The sequence below is a fragment of the Nerophis ophidion genome, linkage group LG03, assembly GCF_033978795.1.
Source record: "Nerophis ophidion isolate RoL-2023_Sa linkage group LG03, RoL_Noph_v1.0, whole genome shotgun sequence".
NCBI lineage: Eukaryota > Metazoa > Chordata > Actinopteri > Syngnathiformes > Syngnathidae > Nerophis > Nerophis ophidion.
In genome coordinates, this window is record NC_084613.1 from 74,368,333 (window position 1) to 74,395,108 (window position 26,776).

The 26,776-nt window shown below is 39.7% G+C and overlaps 1 protein-coding gene across 9 annotated transcripts in view; it reads left to right on the forward strand.

The window, feature by feature from the left end:
- meis2a (Meis homeobox 2a) overlaps positions 1-26,776 on the forward strand; it is a 250,098-nt gene that overhangs the window by 196,414 nt on the left and 26,908 nt on the right. For all 9 annotated transcript variants that reach the window (XM_061896042.1, XM_061896044.1, XM_061896045.1 and 6 more), the window contains exon 10: positions 23,889-23,947. In XM_061896042.1, coding sequence (XP_061752026.1) covers positions 23,889-23,947 — 59 coding nt within the window. The remainder of the gene's footprint in view (positions 1-23,888; positions 23,948-26,776) is intronic.

A 26,776-nucleotide genomic window follows, 5' to 3' on the forward strand; every position in this document is an offset into this window, starting at 1 on the left:
TATGTCTGATGAGCACTCCAACAAGTCAATAACTTCAACAAAGCCCACCATTGTGCATTCACGCACAGCATAAAAAGTTTGGTGGACAAAATGAGACAAAGATGGAGTGGAATATATTTTACATGTAAACAAACTGTTGCATCACAGTCCACACTATGGTGAGTTCAAGAACCGCCGAAATGAGTAGGACAAAAGGATGTTAACCAAGCACTCTCATCAGTGAAGCATACACACAAACATATTATACAGTGGGATTTCTAACAATCGGGAAGGTCCTCCGTGTCGTGTTTGTCCTCAAACAAAAAAAACATACTAAAACAAAAAAAGTATTTGTAGAAGGCCTCTGTCCCAGGTCCCCCGTTGCTTGGCTGGAATCACCACACTTGGTCTCGGTGAATTATACTCTTTTATTATTTGCAGTACATGCGACTGCCTCAGTCCAGTGCTTTCCAATCGGTCCACTGTCTCTCTCTGTCTGTGTTCTTTTCTCTCCGTCACTCTCATCATTCCCCCTCCTCAAAATCTCCAACGGGACAGGTGATTAGATAACTCGATAACTCGCTCCAGCTGAGGTATCTGCTCACCTGTCTGCTGCTTCGTGTTTAGTTTAAATTAAGTCATGTTTTTACCTAAATGCCATGTCCCGAGTAGTCTGTCTGCCCTCCTGGGAGAACGATGACTCCCCCCCCCCCTCATCGTGACATAAAATACTTCTTACCATTAATGCGACTTCTTGAACAGGTGCGGTAAGAAACGGATGGATAGATTTAAATGCATGAGAATGTTTTATATTTTTAACTTTATTTTTAGCACGGTGAATTCCAGCGGAATTATTCATAATTATCGTGTTAAGCCATGGGTGTCAAACTCTGGCCCGCGGGCCAAATTTGGCTCGCCGTGTAATTTAATTTGGCCCTTGAGGCAATATCAATTTAACATTACAGATGGCCCGTTGTTATTACACAACAGCGGTGCCTATGTAACACCTCAATTTCGCATAATATATGCGGCTATTACATACATAACTGAATGCAAGGCATACTTGGTCAACAGCCATACAGGTCACACTGAGGGTGGCCGTATAAACACTGTTACAAATATGCGCCACACAGTGAACTCACACCAAACAAGAATGACAGACACATTTCGGGAGAACATCTGCACTGTAACATAACATAAACACAACAGAAGAATTACCCAGAATCCCTTGCAGCACTAACTCTTTCGGGACGCTACAATATATTTTGATATTTACCTCAGAAGGCTCCAAATAGAAAAGAGGCATTACATTTGTATTTACATTTCATTTAATATGCCATTGATATTTTTTAATTATTATTATTATTATTATTTGAAACTCGATTTTGCATGTCACTATAAAGTTATATAAGCCTTGCTTGTTCAATGTTCAATGCAAAACTTGTTTGGGTCCCTATTTAAAAGGTTAATTTGTTCAACCTTGGCCCGCGGCTTTGTTCTGTTTTAAATTTTGGCCCACTCTGTATTTGAGTTTGACACCCCTGTGTTAAGCAATGTCAGCTAAGATCTATCTGAGAGCCAGATGCAGTCATCAAAAGAGCCACATCTGGCTCTAGAGCCATAGGTTCCCTACCCCTGATATAACCGCTTGTTGTGTGTCGGCATCTATCCATCCTTTGGTGCTAAAATGGGGCACCTCTCCCCTCCCTCCCATACTGGAGGCAGTTGTGCAGTTGTGCATGTGTGCATACAACACAAGTACAAGGCCGCTTACCCACCCATGCCCCGTCCTCCCCTGCCCATTACAGACTGGTAAGAGAAGAAAAGAAGAGCGACATTTGATCCCAACTCAAAGGAAATACACGCTCCTTATTTTCCCGCCGCGCTGCCGAGACGACGCCGGCAATTGGCACTCAATTTTGTTTGAAATATCACGCCGCTATCGTGTCATTATCGGCTCCCCCCACCGCAAATCCACAAAGCAACCCTGTTTGATATATGTCTTAAAAAAAAAAAAAAAAAAAAGAGGAGAGAAGGAAAGAGGAGGGCGCCCGGTCACGGAGTCGTACAATCTCTCACTCGATTGCCAGGCAGGAAAAAAAAAAAAAGACAATGAGACAAAGACATTGAAGGAAATGGAAGTAGTTTGATTCATCGGGGATGTTACAAGCTTGCTGGATGCGAGGCAAGGAAATAGGTTACCTCCTTCTTTAGCCCAGGAGGAATGATGCTGATGTGTGGACCACTGCCATGCATGCAGGGTCAGGACTGTCCACAGTGTACTGCTTACTGAATGATGTTCATATTTTATACGGCAAACACTGTTTGAATAAAATGGGGGGAAAAAAATAGCTGTGACGTTATGAGGAAAAAAGACACATTAAGATAAATAGTGATAAAATACCCGCTCGGTGGCCTAGTGGTTAGAGCAGGGGTAGGGAACCTATGGCTTTAGAGCCAGATGTGACTCTTTTGATGACTGATAAATCTTAGCTGACATTGCTTAACACGATAAGTAATGAATAATTCCGCTGGTAGTCATAGTGTCAAAAATAACGTTCAAAATATAAAACATTCTCATGCATTTTAATCCATCCGTCTGGTTTCTCCCGCACCTGTTTAAGAAGTCACATTAATGGTAAGAAGTATTTTATGTATTGTAGGTTCGCTTCAGAATAACAGTGTTATTAAAGGAATAAGAGACTTATTATACTCTAAAAATTTTGGTTTTACTTAAAAATGCACGCATTTAGTTGTGTTCAGTCTTAAAAAAAATATTATATGGCTCTCACGGAAATACTTTTAAAAAATATTTGGCTTGTATGGCTCTCTCAGCCAAAAAGGTTCCCGATTTTACGATAAAAATTACCCGGAGCTTAGTTGTCTGATTTTTATCGTAAAAATAAAAGTGGCGCCGTTTTTCCATTTGCAGTATTTTAGTGTAAAAAAAACAACAACAAAAAAAACATTTTACAGTAAAATGCTGGGTGGAGACTAAACTCATATTTTTCATCGGAAAATATGGATTTTTTTTTCTTACGATATACAAGAATATATATGAGAACATATCGAAAATATCATCATGCAAAGTATCAGTAATAACGATGTGGGACAAAAGTCGTAATTTTAACCCTCAATATCACCCCAAAAGATCATATTAGTTCGGTTTAAAAATTATACGACAGTAACATTTATGTGAATAAAATAGTTGCATACACCGTGTTTATATATACCGTATTTACTTGAATTGCCGCCGGGGCGCTAATTAATCTAAAACCTCCTCTCACTCCACGCTTACCAAAGGCATGCGGTAAAAGTAAGCATGCGCTAATTATTTTAAAATCTCTTCTCACTCCCTTATACTTATTGGTATACTTGACAGTTTTTGGGGTGCTTGCTCGCCTAATATTGCAGAGTGAAGTGAAGTGAATTATATTTTATATAGTGCTTTTTCTCTAGTGACTCAAAGCGCTTTACATGGTGAAACCCAATATCTAAGTTACATTTAAACCAGTGTGGGTGGCACTGGGAGCAGGTGGGTAAAGTGTCTTGCCCAAGGACACAACGGCAGTGACTAGGATGGTGGAAGTGGGAATCGAACCTGCAACCCCCAAGTTGCTGGCACGGCCGCTCTACCGACCGAGCTATACCTCCCCAAGTGAATTATATTTATATAGCGCTTTTCTCTCGTGACTCAAAGCACTTTTACATAGTGAAACCCAATATCTAAGTTACATTTAAACCAGTGGTGGGTGGCACTGGAGCAGGTGGGTAAAGTGCCTTGCCCAAGGACACAATGACAGTGACTAGGATGGCGGAAGCGGGGATCGAACCTGCAACCCTCAAGTTGCTGGCACGGCCGCTCTACCAACCGAGCTATACCGCCCCAGAGGCAAATTGATTGCAGCCTGACTTCAAAGGAGGCGAGAGCCAAAGCTGCAGGTCCCTGAGCTCAGAAGCCGGCGAAGAGTAATAACGTGCGTGCACCTTTGCACGTTAATCGGGTGTTTTCTGCACACCCCGCACCATCTCCTGCTGCCGCCATTTGGAAAAACAAGAACATTGGCGAACACATTCCAGGGCAGAGAGGTGTCAGCCGTGTGCAGAAGGGAAGGTTAATGGAGGGGATTATTCCGGGACCGTCCTGGGTTAAAGAGCGGTCCACTCCCCCTCCTCCTCTCTCCCTGAGCAGAGTGTTAGTGCTGGGGCAGGTCGGCCATGCTGTGTTGCTACAATAAGTTCTCTTTCATACAGGTGTGTTGACGCCTCAGGCCGACTTGGCCGCGCTCCATTCTTTTCACCTTAGCTGATAAGAACAATAACTATCGTGTCTCCAAGAAGAAGGAGGGCGACGTGTCAAACGAGAGGCGCCTGAAAGACGTCAAGTCCCCCCCCCCCGCCCCTCCAACCCCTCCGCACCACCACCCACCTCCTTAGACTCACCCCACCTGCTGCTGTTGTTGGAGCTTGCTGCTCGTGTTGTCAGATGGCCTCCCTTTCTCTTATCAGATTCCCAATCAGCTTCATTGGCCAAGTGTGTTTAACACATGCGCCGGATGCTGCCTTCACAGGCCGGAGGATAAAGCAGTGTTGGCGGTGTGCTGCTGGGACGTGTTGGTTGGCTCTGAAGCCAAAATGGTTTGAGGCCTCAGAGGTGTAAATAATCACCTTTTTTATTATTATTTTGAGTATAGGCACAGAATATTATGAGATGAAAATGCAGTTTTACCAAATGACTGAAGCAAGATTGTAAGAAACATTATTCTAGATTTTTTCTTTAATATCATCCATCCATTTATCCATTTTCTACCGCTTGTCTTATTCTTTAGTTTATTTATAAAAAATATTACAAGAAATAAACTTGTGATTGTATGTTTGTTTTTTCAAAAATAACTTAATTATATATATTAATTAATTATACATATATATATACATATATATATATATATATACTGTATATATATATACATACATATATACATACATACATATATATACATACATACATATATATACATACATACATATATATATATGTGTATATATATACTGTATATATGTGTGTATATATATTAATAATATATATGTATGTGTGTGTATGTATGTATATATATATATATATATAAATATATATATATATATATATATATATATTCATATTTTTTTCCCCCGATTTTCTTTTATTTATTTATTTATTTTGTATTACATTTATTTTTATTTCCCTATTTTCCCCCATATTGAGTGTAATTATTACGACAACATTTTTTTTTATTTCGGACAAAAATTATTTCTTATGAGATAAAAGTCATAATATTTTGACAATTCGTTTAAGGAAAAAGTGATAATATAATAATTATATGAATCATAAAAATTTGTATGAAAACATCCCCACCCCAAAACTTACAAATTATGATATATACTTTGTAATTTTTAGAAGGAAGGAAAGACATAATTTTATGGAAATACAATATGTTAATATCACATAAAAAAATAGTTTTTCAGGAAAAAAAAAAGTCATGTTATGAAAAATCAACAAAAGTATTATTATAAAAAAGTGATACTTTTAATATATTTTGTAAAAATCTGAATATCACAAAAAAATATTGAAAAAAAATGGTCAGTCATCCTTTTATAGAAAAACCTCTGATAAACTACATTCTACTTTGCTACAGCTATGTTTTATTCTTCCTGCCCTCAATCTCCTCTTGGATAAAATATATCTCTTTACCCTTTGAAGAAGTAAACATAGGAGGCTCAATCTCCTTCATGGTTCTTTTGTAGCAAGGTTTTGCCTAAGAAATCATCTCAAAATGATTCCTAATGTACATGTTTCATTCATATGAGTCGTTTGTGACGATGCGTCGGTTCATTAAGAGTGCCGATGTCAGCAGAAAAGCATTGCAGCAGCTTATTGATATTACAGTCCACAGCCGCAGAGCAAGCGTGCCGCAGTGCTATTGATTTATTTTAATTAGTCGCTCGTTAAATCGTGCCTGTTTGCTGCACAAATACATATCTGGTTTATGTTTTTATTTATTTATTTATTTTTTTTGCTCTTCAGTTTAAAAGCTTGCCAAGTTAAAGGCCTACTGAAATGAGATGTTCTTATTTAAACGGGGATAGCAGGTCCATTCTATGTGTCAATACTTGATCATTTCGCGATATTGCCATATTTTTGCTGAAAGGATTTAGTAGAGAACATCCACGATAAAGTTCGCAACTTTTGGTTGCTAATAAAAAAGCATTGCCTTTATCGGAAGTAGCAGACAATGACGTCACCGGTGTGAGGGCTTTCTCACGCCAAATTTCTTCCCCCCTACAAAAACCTTCCCCCCGGAAGACATTTGGCGTGACAGCCCCTCTGATGCCTGAAGGACCCCAATGAGGGTGGAAGGACCTTAAAGCAGCCCACACAGCTGCCTGTTTTAAAAGCATTATAATTGGCTGATTGTCTTTGGTGAAAAATAACGGCGAGGAATAAATATTAGCATTCCAGCATGCTAACCTTTCAAGCTCTTTTTGCCTCGCTAATTTTGCAGCTGTAACCCTTAAGAGTCATATAACTTGGTATTATCACGCCCTCAATGGGGTCCTTCAGTCATTAGAGGGGCTGTCATGCAGATGTCTTCCGGGGGGAAGGTTTTTGTAGGGGGGAAGAAATTTGGCGTGACAGCTCCTCACATCCTCACATCGTTTATAATGTGAGCCTCCAGCAGCAACAGCTATTCGGACCGAGAAAGGGACAGTTTCCCCGTTAATTTGAGCGAGGATGAAAGATTCCATGGAGGAGGAAATTTAGAGTGAAGGACTAGAAAAAAAAATTAAGTTAAAAAAAAAAAGGCGATTGCATTGGGAGCGATTAAGATGTTTTTAGACACATTTACTCAGATAATTCTGGGAAATCCCTTATTTTTCTATTGTGTTGCTAGTGTTTTAGTGAGTTAAATAGTACCTCATAGTCGGAGGGGTGTGTCCACGGGTGTGTTGACGAAGCTGCAGCAGGACAGAAGCTCCGCTGATCTCCGGTAAGAGGCAACTTTTTACCACAACTTTTTCACTGAAACCATGTTCGCTTGACCGCTCTGATCCATAGTAAGCTTCACCTCCGGGAATTTTAAACAAGGAAACGCCCTGTGTTTGTGTGGCTAAAGGCTAAAGCTTCCCACCTCCATCTTTCTACTTTGACTTCTCCATTATTAATTGAACAAATTGCAAAAGATTCCGCCACACAGATGTTCAAAATACTGTGTAATTTCACGATGAAAAGAGACAACTTTTAGCCGCAAGTGGTGCTGGGTTAATATGTCCCGTCCTACCAATAACGTCACAAACACGCAAAGTTTTCAACAGGAAACTCCGCGGCAAATTAAAAATTGCAATTTAGTAAACTAAACCGGCCGTATTGGCATGTGTTGCAATGTTAATATTTCATCATTGATATATAAACTATCAGACTGCTTGGTGGGTAGTAGTGGGTTTCAGTAGGCCTTTAATCCAGCTCGTTGTTTGATTTTAATGCGACGCTAGCAGCGATGCTAACGTGCCACAAAAGGCCAACGAGCAGCATCATAAAAAAGGGCTACAAAAACAGGTCAGTGAAAGTCCATGGAGGAGAGGTGGAACAGTCCCCCTTTGAGAGGCAGACAAAAGAGTATGGGGAGAGAGAGGGAGAGAGAGAGAGAGAGAGAGAGAACTATGTAAACACTGCAGTTGCCCCAAACGCGGGCCCTCAACTTTCCGTCAAAAAAAAAGAAAAGTGAGAGAAAACTCCTGCCTCCTCGCTCTGCTTCACATCTGCAGCAAATGAAAGCCAGGATGAGGTAATGCTCGCCCTGCTTACGTCGCTTCACGTACGTCGCAAAAGGATGCGGGCAGAGAGGGAGGAAACAAGCCTGCTGTCGGTCATGATAGTGTATGATATGCTGCCTCAGCGGATGGTGCAGCCTGGAGGATGGCAGCTGCTGTTGTCATGGCAACAGATCAGCGTTGGACGTTTATTAGAGACCTGAACATAGCACTACATGCTTATCGCCAACAATACAGCCCCGCAGGTTTCATTTTCACACACTTTCGGGTCAAAATCAAGTTTTGTTATGACTTTACTGATTTAATTAGTGGAAGTTTTAATTGTTGATGTCAAGCGGGGGACAGTATTTCAGCTAGCTAGTCTGTAATTGCGGTCACGACGTGAGGTGTAAGTTGTTAAAATGTATCAAAATGCGGAGCTCAGAGTAATAAGAGAGAAAAATGTCATGTTAAAGGGGAACATTATCACCAGACCTATTTTGAACCCATTGTAAACATTGGGTCTCAGCTCTGTTATTTTCCGTTTTTTCGACTATTATTTGGAACCTTGGAGACATCATGCCTCGTCGGTGTGTTGTCGGAGGGTGTAACAACACTAACAGGGAGAGATTCAAGTTGCACCACTGGCCCGAAGATGCGAAAGTGTCTGCCGCCAGACCCCCATTGAATGTACCAAAGTGTCTCCATATTTTACCAGCGATGACAGACATGGCACAGAGATGTATGGATAACCTGCAGATGCATTTGCAACGATAAAGTCAACAAAATCACAAAGGTGAGTTTTGTTGATGTTGACTTATTTGCTAATCAGACATATTTGGTCGCGGCGTGACTGCCAGTTAATCGATGCTAACATGCTATGCTAATCGACGCTAACATGCTATTTACCGGCCGTGCTAAAGCAGACATGGCACAGAGATGTATGGATAACCTGCAGATGCATTTGTAACGATAAAGTCACAGTAATCACAAAGGTGAGTTTTGTTGATGTTGACTGCCAGCTAATCGATGCTAACACGCTACGCTAATCGATGCTAACATGCTATTTACCGGCAGTGCTAAAGCAGACATGGCACAGAGATGTATGGATAACCTGCAGATGCATTTGTAACTATATTACGTTTCCTTCCACCCACATTTAATGCAAAAAAAACCACTTACCAATCGACGGATTTAAGTTGCTCCAGTGTCACAAGATGTGAAATTCCTGATCGTTTGGTCCGCACAAAATTACCGGTGATGCTAACGCAGCTATTCAGCCATGCTATGGCTATGAATAGCGTCAATAGCTATTCGTTCAATAGCTTCAGTTTCTTCTTCAATACTTTCATACTCCAACTATCCGTTTCAATACATGCGTAATCTGTTGAATCGCTTAAGCCGCTGAAATCCGAGTCTGAATCCGAGCTAATGTCGCTATATCTTGCTGTGCTTTTCGCCGTTGTTTGTTTACATTGGCAGCACTGTGTGACGTCACAGGGAAATGGATAGTCTCATCGCAAATAACAAAAATCAAGCACCTTAAAGCTTTTTTTAGGAATATTCGGAGACCGGTAAAATTTAGAAAAAGAATTCAAAAGATACAACATGCCACTGGGAACTGATTTTTATTGTTTTTAACCCTTTTGAAATTGTGATAATGTTCCCCTTTAAATACATGAAAACAAAAGCTGTAATGTTACAGAATGACAGAAATCCCATCACTTATGAGAAAAAGTTACAAGAAAAAAACATAAATTATCATTTTGTTTTATGAATATTACAATAAAATGTTCAACTTTTTAGTTCTTATATCATGGGGAGAAATAGTTTGTAATATTACAGGATGTGTTGTCTTTATATTATAAGAAAAACAATTGGAAGACATAAAAGTGCTCCTTAAAGAAAAAAAAATTCAAAATAAGAATAAAAATGGTAAAGATAGGATAGAATAGGTGGAGTATTACCAGAAAAAAAAAATGGAATGGTGGTTTCAAAAAAAGGTTAGTAGAATAAAACATGTGGAAATATACAAGAGAAAAGTTGGCGGAATACAATAAAAAAAATGGAAGAATAAAAAATAGTCCTGGAAAAAAGGTCAATCAAATAAAAAAAAAATGGTAAAGATATTCTGTAAAAAGTTGGAGCACTAAGAGAATTAAATTTAAATAGTAATAGTCAATATAAGAAAAACAACTAAAGAAACAGGTATGCAAGAAAATAATAGTAGTAAAACAAGTAGTACAATAAAAAAATAAAAAAATCGCAAAGATGCGAGGAAAAGGGTTGGCGTACTACGACAAAAAATAGTTAAATTGCTAGAAAAGTGAAGATCAATTATATTTTGAAAGAAGAGAAGTTATCAAGTCACAAGTTATCACACTCTGAACTCTTGTATGATTCAGTCTTTCTTCAAATCCCCAATATTATTATCGGTCTTTTTGTGGAAAAAAAAAACTTTCTCCAGGCTTCTAACGAGAATGACCTTACATCAAATAGGCCGTGAGGTCAAACCCCGGCCGAGTCATACCAAAGACTATAAAAATGGAATCCATTACCTCAAGGGTTGGAATTGGGGGTTGCTGCTCACTGCTCCCCTCACCTCCCAGTGGGTGATCAAGGGTGATGGGTCAAATGCAGAGAATAATTTCGCACTTAACTTAACATTCAACGTTGATTCAAACCCGAGTACAGACGATTCATTTCCATGGCAACCGCGTGGTCTCAAATTGCTTCTTCCACATCAGTGCCCACTACTGGCCTGGAATGCACATTGCATCACTTCCAGGAGTTCCTGTTGCGAGAAAGCATGGCGAACATGTGGAATCTCCTCATGTGTCGGAATGTTCTCCTTTCTGGTAAAGTGACTCAAAGCCACACCTGCTAACTAACTGGCTCCTGTTGTCAGCATTCCTCTGCTGACAAATCATCTTTTTGCCCAACCAAGCCCTCTCTGCACAGGCACTAACGTGAGAGGGGGGGGCGACTAGAGAGAGCTCGGCCAATCGCCGTGGAGTCGGCCAGCCAATCAGGAGTGGGGTCACTAGTTTGACGACTTAGTGGAGAGGGAAAAAAAAGGAGAGAGGAAGAGCGCGATGCTAAACATGTCTGCTTTGACAAACAAAAGCTGCTGCAAGAGGAGAACTCAAGTGTGCAGGACTTCATTTCTTGCAAAAAAAAAAATATATATATATATATATATATATACATATATATGTATGTGTATATATATATATATATATATATATATATATATATATATATATATATATATATATATATATATATATATGTATGTATGTATGTATATGTGTGTGTGTATATATATATGTATATGTATATATATATATATATATATATATATATATATATATATATATATATATACATATATATATATATATATATATATATATCTAGGGCGGCATAGCTCGGTTGGTAGAGTGGCCGTGCCAGCAACTTGAGGGTTACAGGTTCAATTCCCGCTTCCGCCATCCTAGTCACTGCCGTTGTGTCCTTGGGCAAGACACTTTGCCCACCTGCTCCCAGTGCCACCCACACTGGTTTAAATGTAACTTAGATATTGGGTTTCACTATGCAAAGTGCTTTGAGTCACTAGAGAAAAGCGCTATGTAAATATAATTCACTTCACTTTAATATACATACATATATACATAAATATATATACCATATTTCTTTGAATTGCCGCAGGACATATAGTATGCACTTCCCTTGAATTACTGCCGGGTCAAACTCGCTTCCCAAAAATAATTAGCGCATGCTTAGTATTACCGCCTGGTAATACTTCCCCCGGTCATCTTTTTCAAAATGGAGGAGGCTGACTTCAATACCGGTCATTTGAAATCGCATAAAGGGAAGAAGATTAAGTGCTATTCAGTAGGATTTAAGGTCCAAGCTCACATCACACTCAAATTTTTACTGCATACCTTTGGTAAGTGCCGGAGTGAGAAGAGGTTTTAAAACAATTAGCGCATGCTTACTTTTACCGCATGCCTTTGGTAAGCGCAGGAGTGAGAAGAGGTTTTAAATTAATTAGCGCCCCGGAGGCAATACACGGAAATACGGTATATATATATATATATATTGAGTATATATATATTGTGTATATATATAATTTATGTATACTTTGTTTAAATTCAACTAAACCCTCGCTATCCTTATATTTCTCGTTTACTTTCTCATAATATTACAACTTTTTATAACACATGACGCCATGTGTAGTAACTTCATATATATATATATATTTTTTACTTTTCCTTTTAAAACAATTATTTTAACAATTTCATCTTGTAACTCTTACTTTTTCCTCTATTTTTTTCTTCTGCAGATTCTGTAGTCATTATATCACGACCCTTTTTCTTAGTGTTTCAATGTTTTTGGTGCATTTCGTGAATTTTTTAGCTTGTAACATTCTCTAATCATATTTTTCCGACTTGTATCTCGTAATGTTCCGACTTTTCTACTGTCAAATTGAGTATTGTAACTTTTTTGTGACATTTCACTTTTGTTGGACACAAAAACAGTCAATTTTTGTTTTGCTCTTATTACTTTTTTTTTTTTTAAACGCATTTGTATCCTCTTACTCTTTATTTTCTTTTAGTGTCTTAGTGTTCTTGTTACTTTCCAGAATGTTTAATTAATTGTAGGGATATTTTAACTTTTCTATCCTAATATGGAAGGTACTTTTCCTTGTTGATGTCTCAAGAAGGGTAGAAACACAAGAAAGCACGCACACACACACACACACACACACACACACAGTAAGACATAAGATAACATTGTGTGCTAGCCAGGCTACTTAACAGGCCGCCTCCTCGTGCGTGAGCCCATATTAGTCTGCGTGGAAGCTGTGTTGATCCAGCCTAGCAGAGACCTGATGTCAAGTGGACTCCTGCTGCCTTTGGCTCCATCATTCATCTTCGCTCTGTTATTCTCTCAGGCCTTCCTGAGGACCGTCGTCCGTCCCGGCACATGCACCAGCATGTATACTATATGTCCTACCTAAGTGCGCCGGTTTTGCCATTTTAGGGCATGCTACTGTAGACCATTTTGGTGGTCATGTCTAAAGAATGTGCTGAAGCACACACACACACACACACACACACACACACACACCCACACACACACGTGCACATGCATTCACACTAATGCTTGAAAGCAGAGTTAGCACATGGACTCCATAAGCTACCTCGCCTTAAAGGCCTACACAAATGAGATTTTTTTCATTTAAACGGGGCTAGCAGGTCCATTCTATGTGTCATACTTGATCACTTCGCGTTATTGCCATATTTTTGCTGAAAGGATTTAGTAGAGAACATCGACGATAAAGTTCGCAACTTTTGGTCACTAATAAAAAAGCCTTGCCTTTAACGGAAGTAGCAGACGTCACGGGTTGTAGGGCTCCTCACATCCTCACATTGTTTACAATCATAGCCAGCAGCAGCTAGACCTATTCGGACCGAGAAAGCGACAATTTCCCCAATAATATGAGCGAGGATGAAAGATTCGTGGATGAGGAAATTTAGAGTGAAGAACTAGAACAGTGGTTCTTAACCAGGGTTCGATCGAACCATAGGGGTTCGGTGAGTCGACCTCAGGGGTTCGGCGGAGATCAAAAGATACCCGATTCTTCGTGTAAATACAAACTTCTTCCTGCTGGCATATTACGGATACGGCAACGGCTGACTGATTTGTCGGTGTGTAATTTGTTGTGAGTTTATGCACTGTCTTAGTTTTGTTTTTGAACAAGGTGATGTTCATGCACGGTTCATTTTGTGCACCAGTAAAAAAAAACATGGTAACACTTTAGTATCGGGAACATATTCACCATTAACTAGTTGCTTATTAACATGTAAATTAGTAACATATTGGCTCTTAACTAGTCATTAAGTATTAATTAATGCCTAAGTCGGTCGGCATGGCCTTATTATAACCCTAACCCTCTAACCCTGACTTTAACCCTAACCAAATAACTCTAAAGTAAGTCTTTATTACTTAGAATATGTTCCCCTAGTGTCCAAATAACTCTAAATCAAGTCTTTGTTACTTAGAATATGTTCCCCTATACTAAAGTGTTACAAAAAACATACAACTTTGTCTTGAATTTGAATATTTTTTTTATTTTTCACTAAAGAAGGGTTCGGTGAATACGCATATGAAACTGGTGGGGTTCGGTACCTCCAACAAGGTTAAGAACCACTGGACTAGAAAAAAAAAAAAAAAAGGCGATTGCAGTGGGAGCGATTCAGATGTTATTAGACACATTTACTAGCATAAATCTGGAAAATCCCTTATCTTTCTATTGTGTTGCTAGTGTTTTAGTGAGATTAAATAGTACGTGAAAGTCGGAGGGATGTGTCCACGGGTGTGTTGACGCCAGAGGCTCTAAGGCAGTGGTCCCCAACCGATTAGTACCGGGCCGCAGAATAATTTTTTATTCATTTTTATAAAAAAAATAATTAAGTAAATAAATATATATGTGTATATATATATATTTTTTTTTGTTGTTGTTTTTGTTTTTCTTTTTATTAAATCAACATAAAAAACCCAATATACACTTACAATTAGTGCACCAACCACAAAAACGTCCCTTTTTCATGACAAAGGAAAAAAAAAAAAAAAAGGATTCACCCCCCCACACCCCCATCCGGGCCGCGGGACAAATTATTAAGCGTTGACCGGTCCGCGGATACAAAAAGGTTGGGGACCACTGCTCTAGGGGAAGTCAGGGTAGCTGCAGCAGGACGGAAGCTCTGCTGATGTCTCCGGTAAGAGCCGACTTATTACCACAATTTTCTCACCGAAACCTGCCGGTTGACATGTAGTCAATCCATGTTCGCTTGACCGCTCTGATCCATAGTAAAGCTTCACCTCCGGGAGTTTTAAACAAGGAAACACCGTGTGTTTGTGTGGCTAAAGGCTAAAAGCTACCACCTCCATCTTTCTACTTTGACTTCTCCAATATTAATTGGACAAATTGCAAAAGATTCAGCAACACAGATGTCCAAAATACCGTGTAATTATGCCGTTAAAGCAGACGACTTTTAGCTGTGTGTGTGTGCAGCGCTCATACTTCCTAAAAACCTGTGACGTCTCGCGTACACGTCATCATTACACAACGTTTTCAAGACAAAACTCATTGATATATAAACTATCAGACTGCGTGGTGGGTAGTAGTGGATTTCAGTAGGCCTTTAAGTAGTACCTGAAAGTCGGAGGGGTGTGTCCAGGGTTTGTTGACGCCAGAGTCTCTGAGGGAAGTCACGGCAGCTGCAGTAGGACGAAAGCTCCGCTGATGTCTCCGGTAAGAGGCGACTTATTACCACAATTTTCTCACCGAAACCTGCCGGTTGACATGTAGTCGGGATCCATGTTCACTTGACCGCTCTGATCCATAATAAAGCTTCACCTCCCGGAATTTTAAACAAGGAAACACCTCCATCTTTCTACTTTGACTTCTCCATTATTAATTGATTGCAAAAGATTCAGCAACACAGGTGTCCAGAATACTGTGTAATTATGCGATTTAAGCAGACTACTTATAGCGTGGATCGGGCTGGAAAATAATGTCCGCTACAACCGGTGACATCAAACGCACGCGTCATCATACCGCGACGTTTTCAACACGACTCTTGGCGGGAAATTTAAAATTGCAATTTAGTAAACTAAACCGGCCGTATTGGCATGTGTTGCAATGTTAATATTTCATCGTTGATATATAAACTATCAGACTGCGTGGTGGGTAGTAGTGGGTTTCAGTAGGCCTTTAATAATGACTAAAGAAGAAGTCCGCATTAGACCGAGCCCCTCAACACTGGTCCGCTCTCTCCTGGGGAGAAGGTACACATTCTGCGGCGTATCCTGAGGAATGACCTCCACACGACCCCTCAACCTTGCCTTTAATTATTTGTTTGAAGACAGCATGGAGTTCCCATGCGGAGAGCTGCGCAGCGTGTGTGTGTGTGTGTACAATGTGTGTGTGTGTGTGTGCTATAACACTGAGCAGAGGCAGGCAGTAATAAGCAGCACCACCAGATGTAGATAGTAAAAGGTGTGGGGGGGTTCTGGTTCTGCTGGTCCACGTGCAGATTTACAGTTGTTGTGGGCAAGCCTTGGGTCGATCCTGGAGTCCTCACATCCATCCATCCATCCCTCCATCCATCCATCCCAGTGCTTTATTAGTCCCGGTGGACCCAGCTTGCCCCGGTTCTGTTCTCCTGAGCACACACTATTAACTGTGTTATCTGGGCCAACGTCGATAAGCCCAATTGGCTTTGCTTAGTCTGATAAAAGATGCTCTAAGGCCATAAGCGGGAGGGGGCGAACCCCCCCACCCACCAAACACACCCCGGCCCCCGGCGAGCCACAACGCCTCCCGGTTGCCGTGGCGACAACTTAAACACACAAAAGCAAACGAGTCAAGAGTGTGAGAAAAAGTGGAGGTTAGCTCGATAGCCTGCTTGTGTTTCCGATATAATTACATTGCAATGATAAGCATTTTAAAGACCTACTGAAACCCACTACTACCCACCACGCAGTCTGATAGTTTATATATCAATGATGAAATATTTACATTGCAACACATGCCAATACGGCCTTTTTAGTTTACTAAATTACAATTTTAAATTTCCCGGGAGTTTCGTCTTGGAAACGTCGTGTAATGATGACGTGTATGCAAGACGTCACGGGTTTTTAGGAAGTATGAGCGCTGCACACACACACAGCTAAAAGTCGTCTTCTTTAACTCCATAATTACACGGTATTTTGGACATCTGTGTTGTTGAATCTTTTGCAATTTGTTCAATTACTATTGGAGAAGTCAAAGTAGAAAGATGGAATTGGGAAGCTTTAGCCTTTAGCCACACAAACACACGGTGATTCCTTGTTTAAAATTCCCTGAGGTGAAACTTTACTATAGATCACAGTGAACATGGATCCCGACCGAATGTCAACCAGCAGGTTTCGGTAAGAAAATTGTGGTAAAAAGTCGCTTCTTACTGGAGATCAGCTGAGCTTACGCCGTCCATAAAGCTGCCGTCAACTTCCCTCAGACACTGGCGTCAAGACACCCGTGGACACACCCCTCCGACTATCAGGTACTATTTAAACTCACTAAAATACTAGCAACCCAATAGAAAGATAAGGGATTTCCCAGAATTATCCTAGTAAATGTGTCTAAAAACATCGGAATCCGTCCCAATGCAATCGCGTTTTTTTTTTTTTACTTTTTTTTTTTGTTCTAGTCCGTCGCTATCAATATCCTCAAACACGAATCTTTCATCCTCGTTCAAATTAATGGGGAAATTGTTGTTTCCTCGGTCCAAATAGCACTTTTTGTTGGAGGCTCCCATTAAAAACAATGTGAGGACGTGAGGAGCCCTCACACTTGTGACGTCATCGTCTGCGACTTCCGGTAAAGACGAGGCTTTTTTTATCAGCGCCAAAAGTTGCAAACTTTATCGTGGATGTTCTCTACTAAATCCTTTCAGCAAAAATATGGCAATATCGCGAAATGATCAAGTATGACACATAGAATGGACCTGCTATCCCTGTTTGAATAAGAAAATCTCATTTCAGTAGGCCTTTAAATAAATAAATGAATGGGGCAGCATGGCTCAGATGGGGTTCCTGGTTCAAATCTAGTTTCCGCCGTCACTGCCGTTGTGTCCTCGGGCAAGACACTTGACTCACACTGGTGTAAACGCAGTCTAATGTGGATAATAGGCTTGTCAATTTAAAGCACTTTAAATCACGAGAGAAAATAGTGAAGTGAATTATATTTATACAGCGCGTTTCTCTAGTGACTCAAAGGGCTTTACTTAGCGAAACCCATCTAAATTTTAAACCAATGCGGGTGGCACTAGGAGCAAGGCGGGTCAAGTGCCTTGCCCAAAGACACTACGGCAGTGACTAGGATGCGGGGGATCCAACCTTGAACCCTCAAGTTGCTGGCACAGCCGCTCTACCAACCAAGTTTAAAAAGAGCTAAATAAATAGAATTCATTTGACTTAATTTCACTTGAAGGATGACTTTGTTTTACATTTAATAAGATGTCATATTTTGATCTAAAAATACGTGTTAGTCATATTTCAAATATGTATTTTAGTTTATGATTAAGGAAATAAACATGCACCTGGGGATAGGTTGATTGGCAACACTAAATTGACCCTAGTGTGTGAATGTGAGTGTGAATGTTGTCTGTCTATCTGTGTTGGCCCTGCGATGAGGTGGCGACTTGTCCAGGGTGTATACCGCCTTCCGCCCGATTGTAGCTGAGATAGGCACCAGCACCCCCCGCAACCCCAAAGGGTAGAAAATGGTTGGATGGATGGATTTTGGAGAATAAAGTTGCATTATCACTTAATATTTCTTCCGAGTCTTCTCTCATTTATTCATATAAGAGGAACATTTTTACAAGAAGAAATGTGTAATATTATGAGAAAATAATGTACAATTAGAATAAGTGAACCATACAATTATATAAGAATAATAAGATAGGATAACAACTCTGAATATTATGAGATAAAATGAGTAATAAATACATTAATTAGATAATACATTTTTTAATAATAATCCTTAGTTTTATTGTATTTGGAAAAAAGTTCAAACACGGTGAGAGAGTACATTTTGCAACAATAAAGGTGTAATCATACAAGAAGAAAAAAAAATTGTAATAACATACAATTATAAGAAAAATGTTAAGATAATAATTTCAGAATATAATAAGAAAAAAGTACGAATACCATAATGAATATTAAATTAATGAAAACAAACATTTTTTTCTGTGAAATTATACCTCATAATTGTAGGGTTTTTTTTACACTGGCATAACTTTCTTGTAATATTTGAATGTTTGTTCTTATTCTTGTAATATTGCAACTTATTCCTTATAATATTCACAACATAACCCTGGATTTTTTTTTTATATATTTATACAGTACAGGCCAATGGACACACCTCATTTCAATGCATTTTCTTAATTTTCATGATTATTTACATTGTAGATTTTCACTGAAGGCATCAAATCTATGACACCTGTGAAGTGAAAACCCTTTCAGGTGACTACCTCTAGATACTCATCTAGAGAATGCCAAGAGTGTGCAAAACTGTAATCAGAGCAAAGGGTGGCTATTTTCAAGAGACTGGAAAACATATAATGTTTTCAGTTGTTAACTCCACATGTGTTCATTCATAGTTTTGATGCCTTCAGTGACAATCTACAATGTAAATAGTCATGAAACTAAAGAAAACGCATTGAATGAGGTGTGTACATATTTTTGGCCTGTACTGTAATTAGATATATATATATATTTTTTTTTTTCTTTCATATATATATATATATATATATATATATATATATATATATATTATATATATATATTTCATATATATATATATATATATGTGTGTATGTATGTATGCGTATATGTATGTATGTATGTATGTATATATGTATGTATATATGTGTGTATATATGTATATATATATGTGTATGTATATATATATATATGTGCATATATATATATATATATATGTATGTGTATATATATATATGTAAATATATGGATATATATATATACAGTATATGTATGTATATATATATATATATATATTTATGTATACATATATATATGTGTATGTATATATGTGTGTATATATATATATATATCTTTATGTATATATGTATGTATATATGTATGTGTGTGTATTTATGTATGTATATATGTATATATATGTATGTATATATATATGTATATATATATATATATATATATATATATATATATATATATATATGTATATATATACGTGTGTGTATATATGTATGTGTATGTATATATATATATATATATATATATATATATATATATATATATATATATATATATATGTATATGTATATATATGTATATGTATATATGTATATATATGTATATGTATATATGTATATATATATGTATATGTATATATGTATATACATATATATTTATGTATGTATATATGTATTTATATATATGTGTATTTATATATATATGTATGTATATATATGTGTATGTATGTATATATGTATGTATGTATATATATACATATATATATATATATGGATGTGTATCTATATATATATATATATGTATGTATGTATGTATGTATATATATATATATATATATATATATATATATATATATATATATATATATATATATATATATATATATTCTTTACGGATTTTATTGTATATTCTATAAAATCCCCTGAGGAGCAGGGAAACCTGCGAAACAGGCTTGTTGGGATGATATAGCAAGGGGTCAATGGAGGGTGCTGGGTCTCACATTTCCCTTCCAGAAGCATCTCCTATGTTAGTCTCAAATCCTTTGCTATATTCTTGTGTGTTTCACCTAAAGTCCCTTTCAACTTTGCCCTCCTCTGGGGCACGTGAGGACCGCCTGCCCTCCCACATGCCCCGCCTCCCCCCGTTTTTCCCCTGCCAAACTTGCCGCATGTTGCGCCTCACTTTGAGGCAGGCAGATTACGAGCGTTTAGGTCCAGCGGTGAAGGCAGGAGCAGGTACCCCAGCTTCACGGGGGATTGGGAACCCAAATCGGTTCCAGCACTGCCTTTCCTGCTAATGACCGCCGCTTACGTTCTCCTGGCAGAGGACCCCCGAATGCCGGACAGCTTCTAACACCAACCACATGGTCGTCTTCCACCGCTTTATGAACGTGAACCGAGGAGCTCTCTCGGCTCGTCAGTATGTGTTAAAAAGCCCTCAAGGTAAAAAACTTTAACTAGATACAAAGCTACGAACCAAACTAAACTCAAGTTTTGCGTAAGAAGTGCTCAAAAATGTTATCAACGCCAGTCTCTCCACCCGACATTTGTCCAATCAGTGTCACCTGTGCAGCCCTATATGCTTACCTCGCAGGTGCTGTAAATCAGGGCTCCCCAACCTTTTTTGCACCACGGACCGGTTTAATTTCGCCATTATTTTCAGGGACCGGCTTTCCACTTGTGCCAGATAAATACAGCAAAAATAAGTGCATAAAAATGCAACTCACAAAAATGCTGAATTAGTGTGTGATTAGCCGAGTGTGAAGCGACCGGAATTAGAATCAGCACCTCCAAGTCCGAGTCCATGGTTTGCTCCCGGAAAAGGGTGGAGTGCCATCTCCCGGTTGGGGAGGAGACCCTTCCCCAAGTGGAAGAGTTCAAGTACCTACGAGTCTTGTTCACGAGTGGGGGAAGAGTGGATCGTGAGATCGACAGGCGGATCGGTGCGGCGTCTTCAGTAATGCGGACGTTGTACCGATCCGTTGTGGTGATGAAGGAGCTGAGCTGGAAGGCAAAGCTCTCAATTTACCGGTCGATCTACGTTCCCATCCTCACCTATGGTCATGACCGAAAGGATAAGATCACGGGTACAAGCGGCCGAAATGAGTTTCCTCCGCCGTGTGGCGGGGCTCTCCCTTAGAGATAGGGTGAGAAGCTCTGCCATCCGGGAGGAACTCAAAGTAAAGCCGCTGCTCCTCCACATCGAGGAGGAGCCAGATGAGGGGGTTCGGGCATCTGGCCAGGATGCCACTCGAACGCCTCCCGAGGGAGGTGTTTAGGGCACGTCCAACCGGTAGGAGGCCACAGGGAAGACCCAGGACACGCTGGGAAGACTATGTCTCCCGGCTGGCCTGGGAACGCCTCGGGATCCCCCGGGAAGAACTAGACGAAGTGGCTGGGGAGAGGGAAGTCTGGGCTTCCCTGCTTAGGCTGTTGCCCCCGCGACCCGACCTCGGATAAGCGGAAGAAGATTGATGGATGGATGGATGGATAGTTTGCTTCTTTTCAATGAAATGCAGATGGAAATCAGCCTTTGGCTACAATCTGTCACATTCAGATTTGATATGTCCATTGATGTGCATTTCATTATTTCACAAAGTTATAACAAATATAACAAATGGCAACTTCCTGTCAGGAGTTTTACTGTACATATATAAACAAGCTTATCGGTGTGTCTAGTGCAGGGGTCGGGAACCTTTTTGGCTAAGAGAGCCATGAAAACCAAATATCTCAAACTGTATTTCCGTGAGAGCCATATCATATTTTTTAACACTGGGGCGGTATAGCTCGGTTGGTAGAGTGAAGTGAAGTGAATTATATTTATATAGCGCTTATTCTATAGTGACTCAAAGCGCTTTACATAGTGAAACCCAATATCTAATGTTTACATTTAAACCAGTGTGGGTGGCACTGGGAGCTGGTGGGTAAAGTGTCTTGCCCAAGGACACAACGGCAGTGACTAGGGTGACGGAACTTTTGGTCGCTAATAAAAAAGCCTTGCCTTTACTGGAAGTAGCAGACAATGTGCGCGTGACGTCACGGGTTGTAGGGCTCCTCACATCCTCACATTGTTTATAATGTGAGCCTCCAGCAGCAAGAGCTATTCGGACCGAGAAAGCTGCAAAAACCCCATTAATTTGAGCCAGGATGAAAGATTCGTGGATGAGGAAATTTAGAGTGAAGTACTAAAAAAAGAAATTAAGTTTAAAAAAAAAAAAGAAGGTGATTGCATTGGGAGCGATTTAGATGTTTTTAGACACATTTACTAGGATAATTCTGGGAAATCCCTTATCTTTCTATTGTGTTGCTAGTGTTTTAGTGAGTTAAATGGTACCTGATAGTTGGAGGGGTGTGTCCACGAATGTGTTGACGCCAGTCTCTGAGGGAAGTCACGAAGCTGCAGCAGGACAGAAGCTCCGCTGATCTCCGGCAAGAGGCGACTTTTTACCACAATTTTCTGACCGAAAACTGCTGGTTCATATGTGGTCGGGATCCATGTTCGCTTGACCGCTCCGATCCATAGTAAAGCTTCACCTCGGGGAATTTTAAACAAGGAAACACCATGTGTTTGTGTGGCTAAAGGCTAAAAGCTTCCAGCCTCCATCTTTCTACTTTGACTTCTCCATTATTAATCGAACAAATTGCACAAGATTCAGCAACACAAATGTCCAGAATACTGTTTAATTGCGCGATGAAAAGAGATGACTTTTAGTTGCAAGTGGTGCTGGGCTAATATGTCAACCCAACCAATAACGTCACAAACACGCGTCATCATTCCACGACGTTTTCAACATGAAACTCCGCGGGAAATTTAAAATTGCAATTTAGTAAACTAAAAAGGCCGTATCGGCATGTGTTGCAATGTTAATATTTCATCATTGATATATAAACTATCAGACTGCATGGTCGGTAGTAGTGGGTTTCAGTAGGCCTTTAAGCATATCAGTAAATGTAGGCGTCTGAGGTTTCGAAAAAGGTGAGCGCCAACCGGGAGGGGGGGCGCCCACCTTTTTGTGACCTTTAGGGCCCCGTGTACCCGAGCTTCATTGTGTGAGTGTGTGTGTGTGTGTGTGTGTGTGTGTGTGTGTGTGTGTGTGTGTGTGTGTGTGGAGCTTATTTGCTACTAAGGGGGTGATAAAATTTCAGACTGGCCTAATTGATGGCCTCGCTGACATAACAATACCATGTGAACACTCCGTGCCTGCTTCTTCTTTCTGGACAGCTGGAAAAAGAACCCCCCCCCCCCCCACACACACACATACACACACACACACACCCCACCCTTGAATCGGGGATCCCATTGAGGGCAATGAAAGAAACCATTTGTATCCTCTGTGTTTTCTTAATTAAAGCTTACTTTCAAATTCCGAGGAGGGACATCCTCGCCGGGCTCAGACCGGGAAGAATCAGTAAAGTCGGCGTGTGCAGGGCCAAACTGTCTGCGAGGAAGGATAAAAAAGACGGACGGGGAAAAGGGACGTGCCACCGTGAGCGTAACCACCCCCCCACTCCTTTGCAAGTAATACTTGAGGAATGTCTCCCCGGCGCCCGTAGCAACCCGACGTAATCAAAAGCTTTATTAAACGAGGGAGCGAAGGAAAGAAAAGGGCGGGTGGGGTGTGGGGGGGGGGGGGCATCATCAGGAACATTAAAAGTATCCCTCACTGGGTTGCCAAGTTGCCACACAATCACCCTTTTGTTTGTTGCTGTTTTGTTTGCATGTGTGCGTCTCTCACTCGCTGATTTAATGCCTCCTTCTTCTCCTCCTGCCAGGTTCATTAATGCCAGGAGAAGAATAGTACAGCCCATGATTGACCAGTCAAATCGAGCAGGTAAAGAAAAAAACACATACAGTAACTCTTCTTCTTCTTCTTCTTCCTTCCCTTTCCTCCCTCCTCGTCCTCCCCTGGTGTGAAGATGTCCTTTCCAAAGAGAGAGAAAACTCCTTGCATGCTCACGGTTGCCCACTTTCATTTAGGAAGGGAGGGGTCTTACCTCAAGTCACCCCACAGAATGAATCTTATTGGAGATTTCCTGCAGATTACCAGCCCTCGTTTTTTTAATCCAATCACAAGTGAGAAGGGGCGGAACTTATGTAGGGGGAAAAAAAATTGCATAAAAATGTAAAAAAAAAAAAATACATATATATATAGGGGTGCAAAAAAGTATTTAGTAAGTCACCGATTGTGCAAGTTCTCCCACTTAAAATGATGACAGAGGTCTGTAATTTTCATCATAGGTACACTTCAACTGTGAGAGACAGAATGGGAAAAAAATATCTAGGAAATCACATTGTAGGAATTTTAAAGAATTTATTTGTAAATTATGGTGGAAAATAAGTATTTGGTCAACCATTCAAAGCTCTCACTGATGGAAGGAGGTTTTGGCTCAAAATCTCACGATACATGGCCCCATTCATTCTTTCCTTAACACGGATCAATCGTCCTGTCCCCTTAGCAGAAAAACAGCCCCCAAAGCATGATGTTTCCACCCCCATGCTTCACAGTAGGTGTGGTGTTCTTGGGATGCAACTCAGTATTCTTCTTCCTCCAAACACGACGAGTTGAGTTTATACCAAAATGGATACATGGATGATACAGCAGAGGATTGGGAGAATGTCATGTGGTCAGATGAAACCAAAATAGAACTTTTTGGTATAAACTCAACTCGTCGTGTTTGGAGGAAGAAGAATACTGAGTTGCATCCCAAGAACACCAGACCTACTGTGAAGCATGGGGGTGGAAACATCATGCTTTGGGGCTGTTTTTCTGCTAAGGGGACAGGACGATTGATCCATGTTAAGGAAAGAATGAATGGGGCCATGTATCGTGAGATTTTGAGCCAAAACCTCCTTCCATCAGTGAGAGCTTTGAATGGTTGACCAAATACTTATTTTCCACCATAATTTACAAATAAATTATTTAAAATTCCTCCAATGTGAATTCCTGGATTTTTTTTTCACATTCTGTCTCTCACAGTTGAAGTCTACCTATGATGAAAATTACAGACCTCTGTCATCATTTTAAGCGGGAGAACTTGCACGATCGGTGGCTGACTAAATACTTTTTTGCCACACTGTATATATGAATATATACAGTGTTTATATATATATATATATATATATATATATATATATATATATATATCCATCCATCCATCCATCCATTTTCTACCGCTTATTCCCTTTCGGGGTCGCGGGGGGCGCTGGCGCCTATCTCAGCTACAATCAATATATATATATATATATATATATATATATATATATATATATATATATACACACATATACAGTACAGGCCAAAAGTTTGGACACACCGTGCCAGCATCTCGAGGGTTCCGGGTTCGATCCCCGCTTCCGCCATCCTAGTCACTGCGGTTGTGTCCTTGGGCAAGACACTTTACCCACCTGCTCCCAGTGCCACCCACGCTGGTTTAAATGTGACTTAGATATTGGGTTTCCCTTTGTAAAGCTCTTTGACTCACTAGAGAAAAGCGCAATATAAATATAAGTGAATTAGTGAAGTAAATTGTATTTATATAGCGCTTTTTCTCTAATGACTCAAAGCGCTTTACATAGTGAAACCCATTATCTAATTTTTACATATAAACCAGTGTGGGTGGCACTGGGAGCAGGTGGGTAAAGTGCCTTGCCCAAGGACACAACGGCGGAAGCGGGCATCGAACCTGCAACCCTCAAGTTGCTGGCACGGCTGCTCTACCAACCGAGCTATACCGCTCAATAATTCCCTATTCAATCACAACTCACCTCATTTCAATGCATTTTCTTTATTTTCCGTGACTATCTACATTATTTATTGTCACTGAAGGCATCATAGCTAGGACACCTGTGAAGTGAAAACCTTTTCAGGTGACTACCTTTTGAAGCTCATCGAGAGAATGCCAAGAGTGTGCAAAACAATAATCGGAGCAAAGGGTGGCTATTTTGAAGAAACGAGAATTTAAAAGATGTTTTCAGTTATTTTACCTTTTTTTTTTGTTAAGTACATAACTCCACATTTGTTCATTCATAGTTTTGATGCCTTCAGTGACAATCTAATATGTAAATAGTCATGAAAATAAAGAAAACTCATTGAATGAGAAGGTGTGTCCAAACTTTATATATACCCGTTATAAAGTAAAGTTAAGTTAAAGTAAAGTACCACTGATAGTCTCACACACAGACTAGGTGTGGTGAAATTACCATCTGCATTTGACCCTTCCCCTTGTACCACCCCCTGGGAGGTGAGGGGAGCAGTGAGTGCCAGCGGTGGCCACGCTCGGGAATCCTTCTGGTGATTTAACCCCCAATTCCAACCCTTGATGCTGAGTGCCAAGCAGTTGTCTATCCAGGGTCAAACCATTGTTTACCTGTCCAGACGACATGTTGACACTGTTTTAATTAAAATAAGTTAAATAAGGTTTCAACACTGTTGACAGCCATGAAAGTTAAGTTAGATCATTTCAAAACAACTGTAAAATACAAATAAATACAATTTTTGATCGTAATGACAAACAATTAATTAAAAAAAAAAGTTTTAAAAATGTTTTCATTGTTATTCAAGTGTAAAAAGAAGTTAAGCAACACATCGGAGTTACTACCTGTAAAAAAAAATGCTAACAACTGTAAAAACTCACATATTTTATAAGAAAGACATAATGCC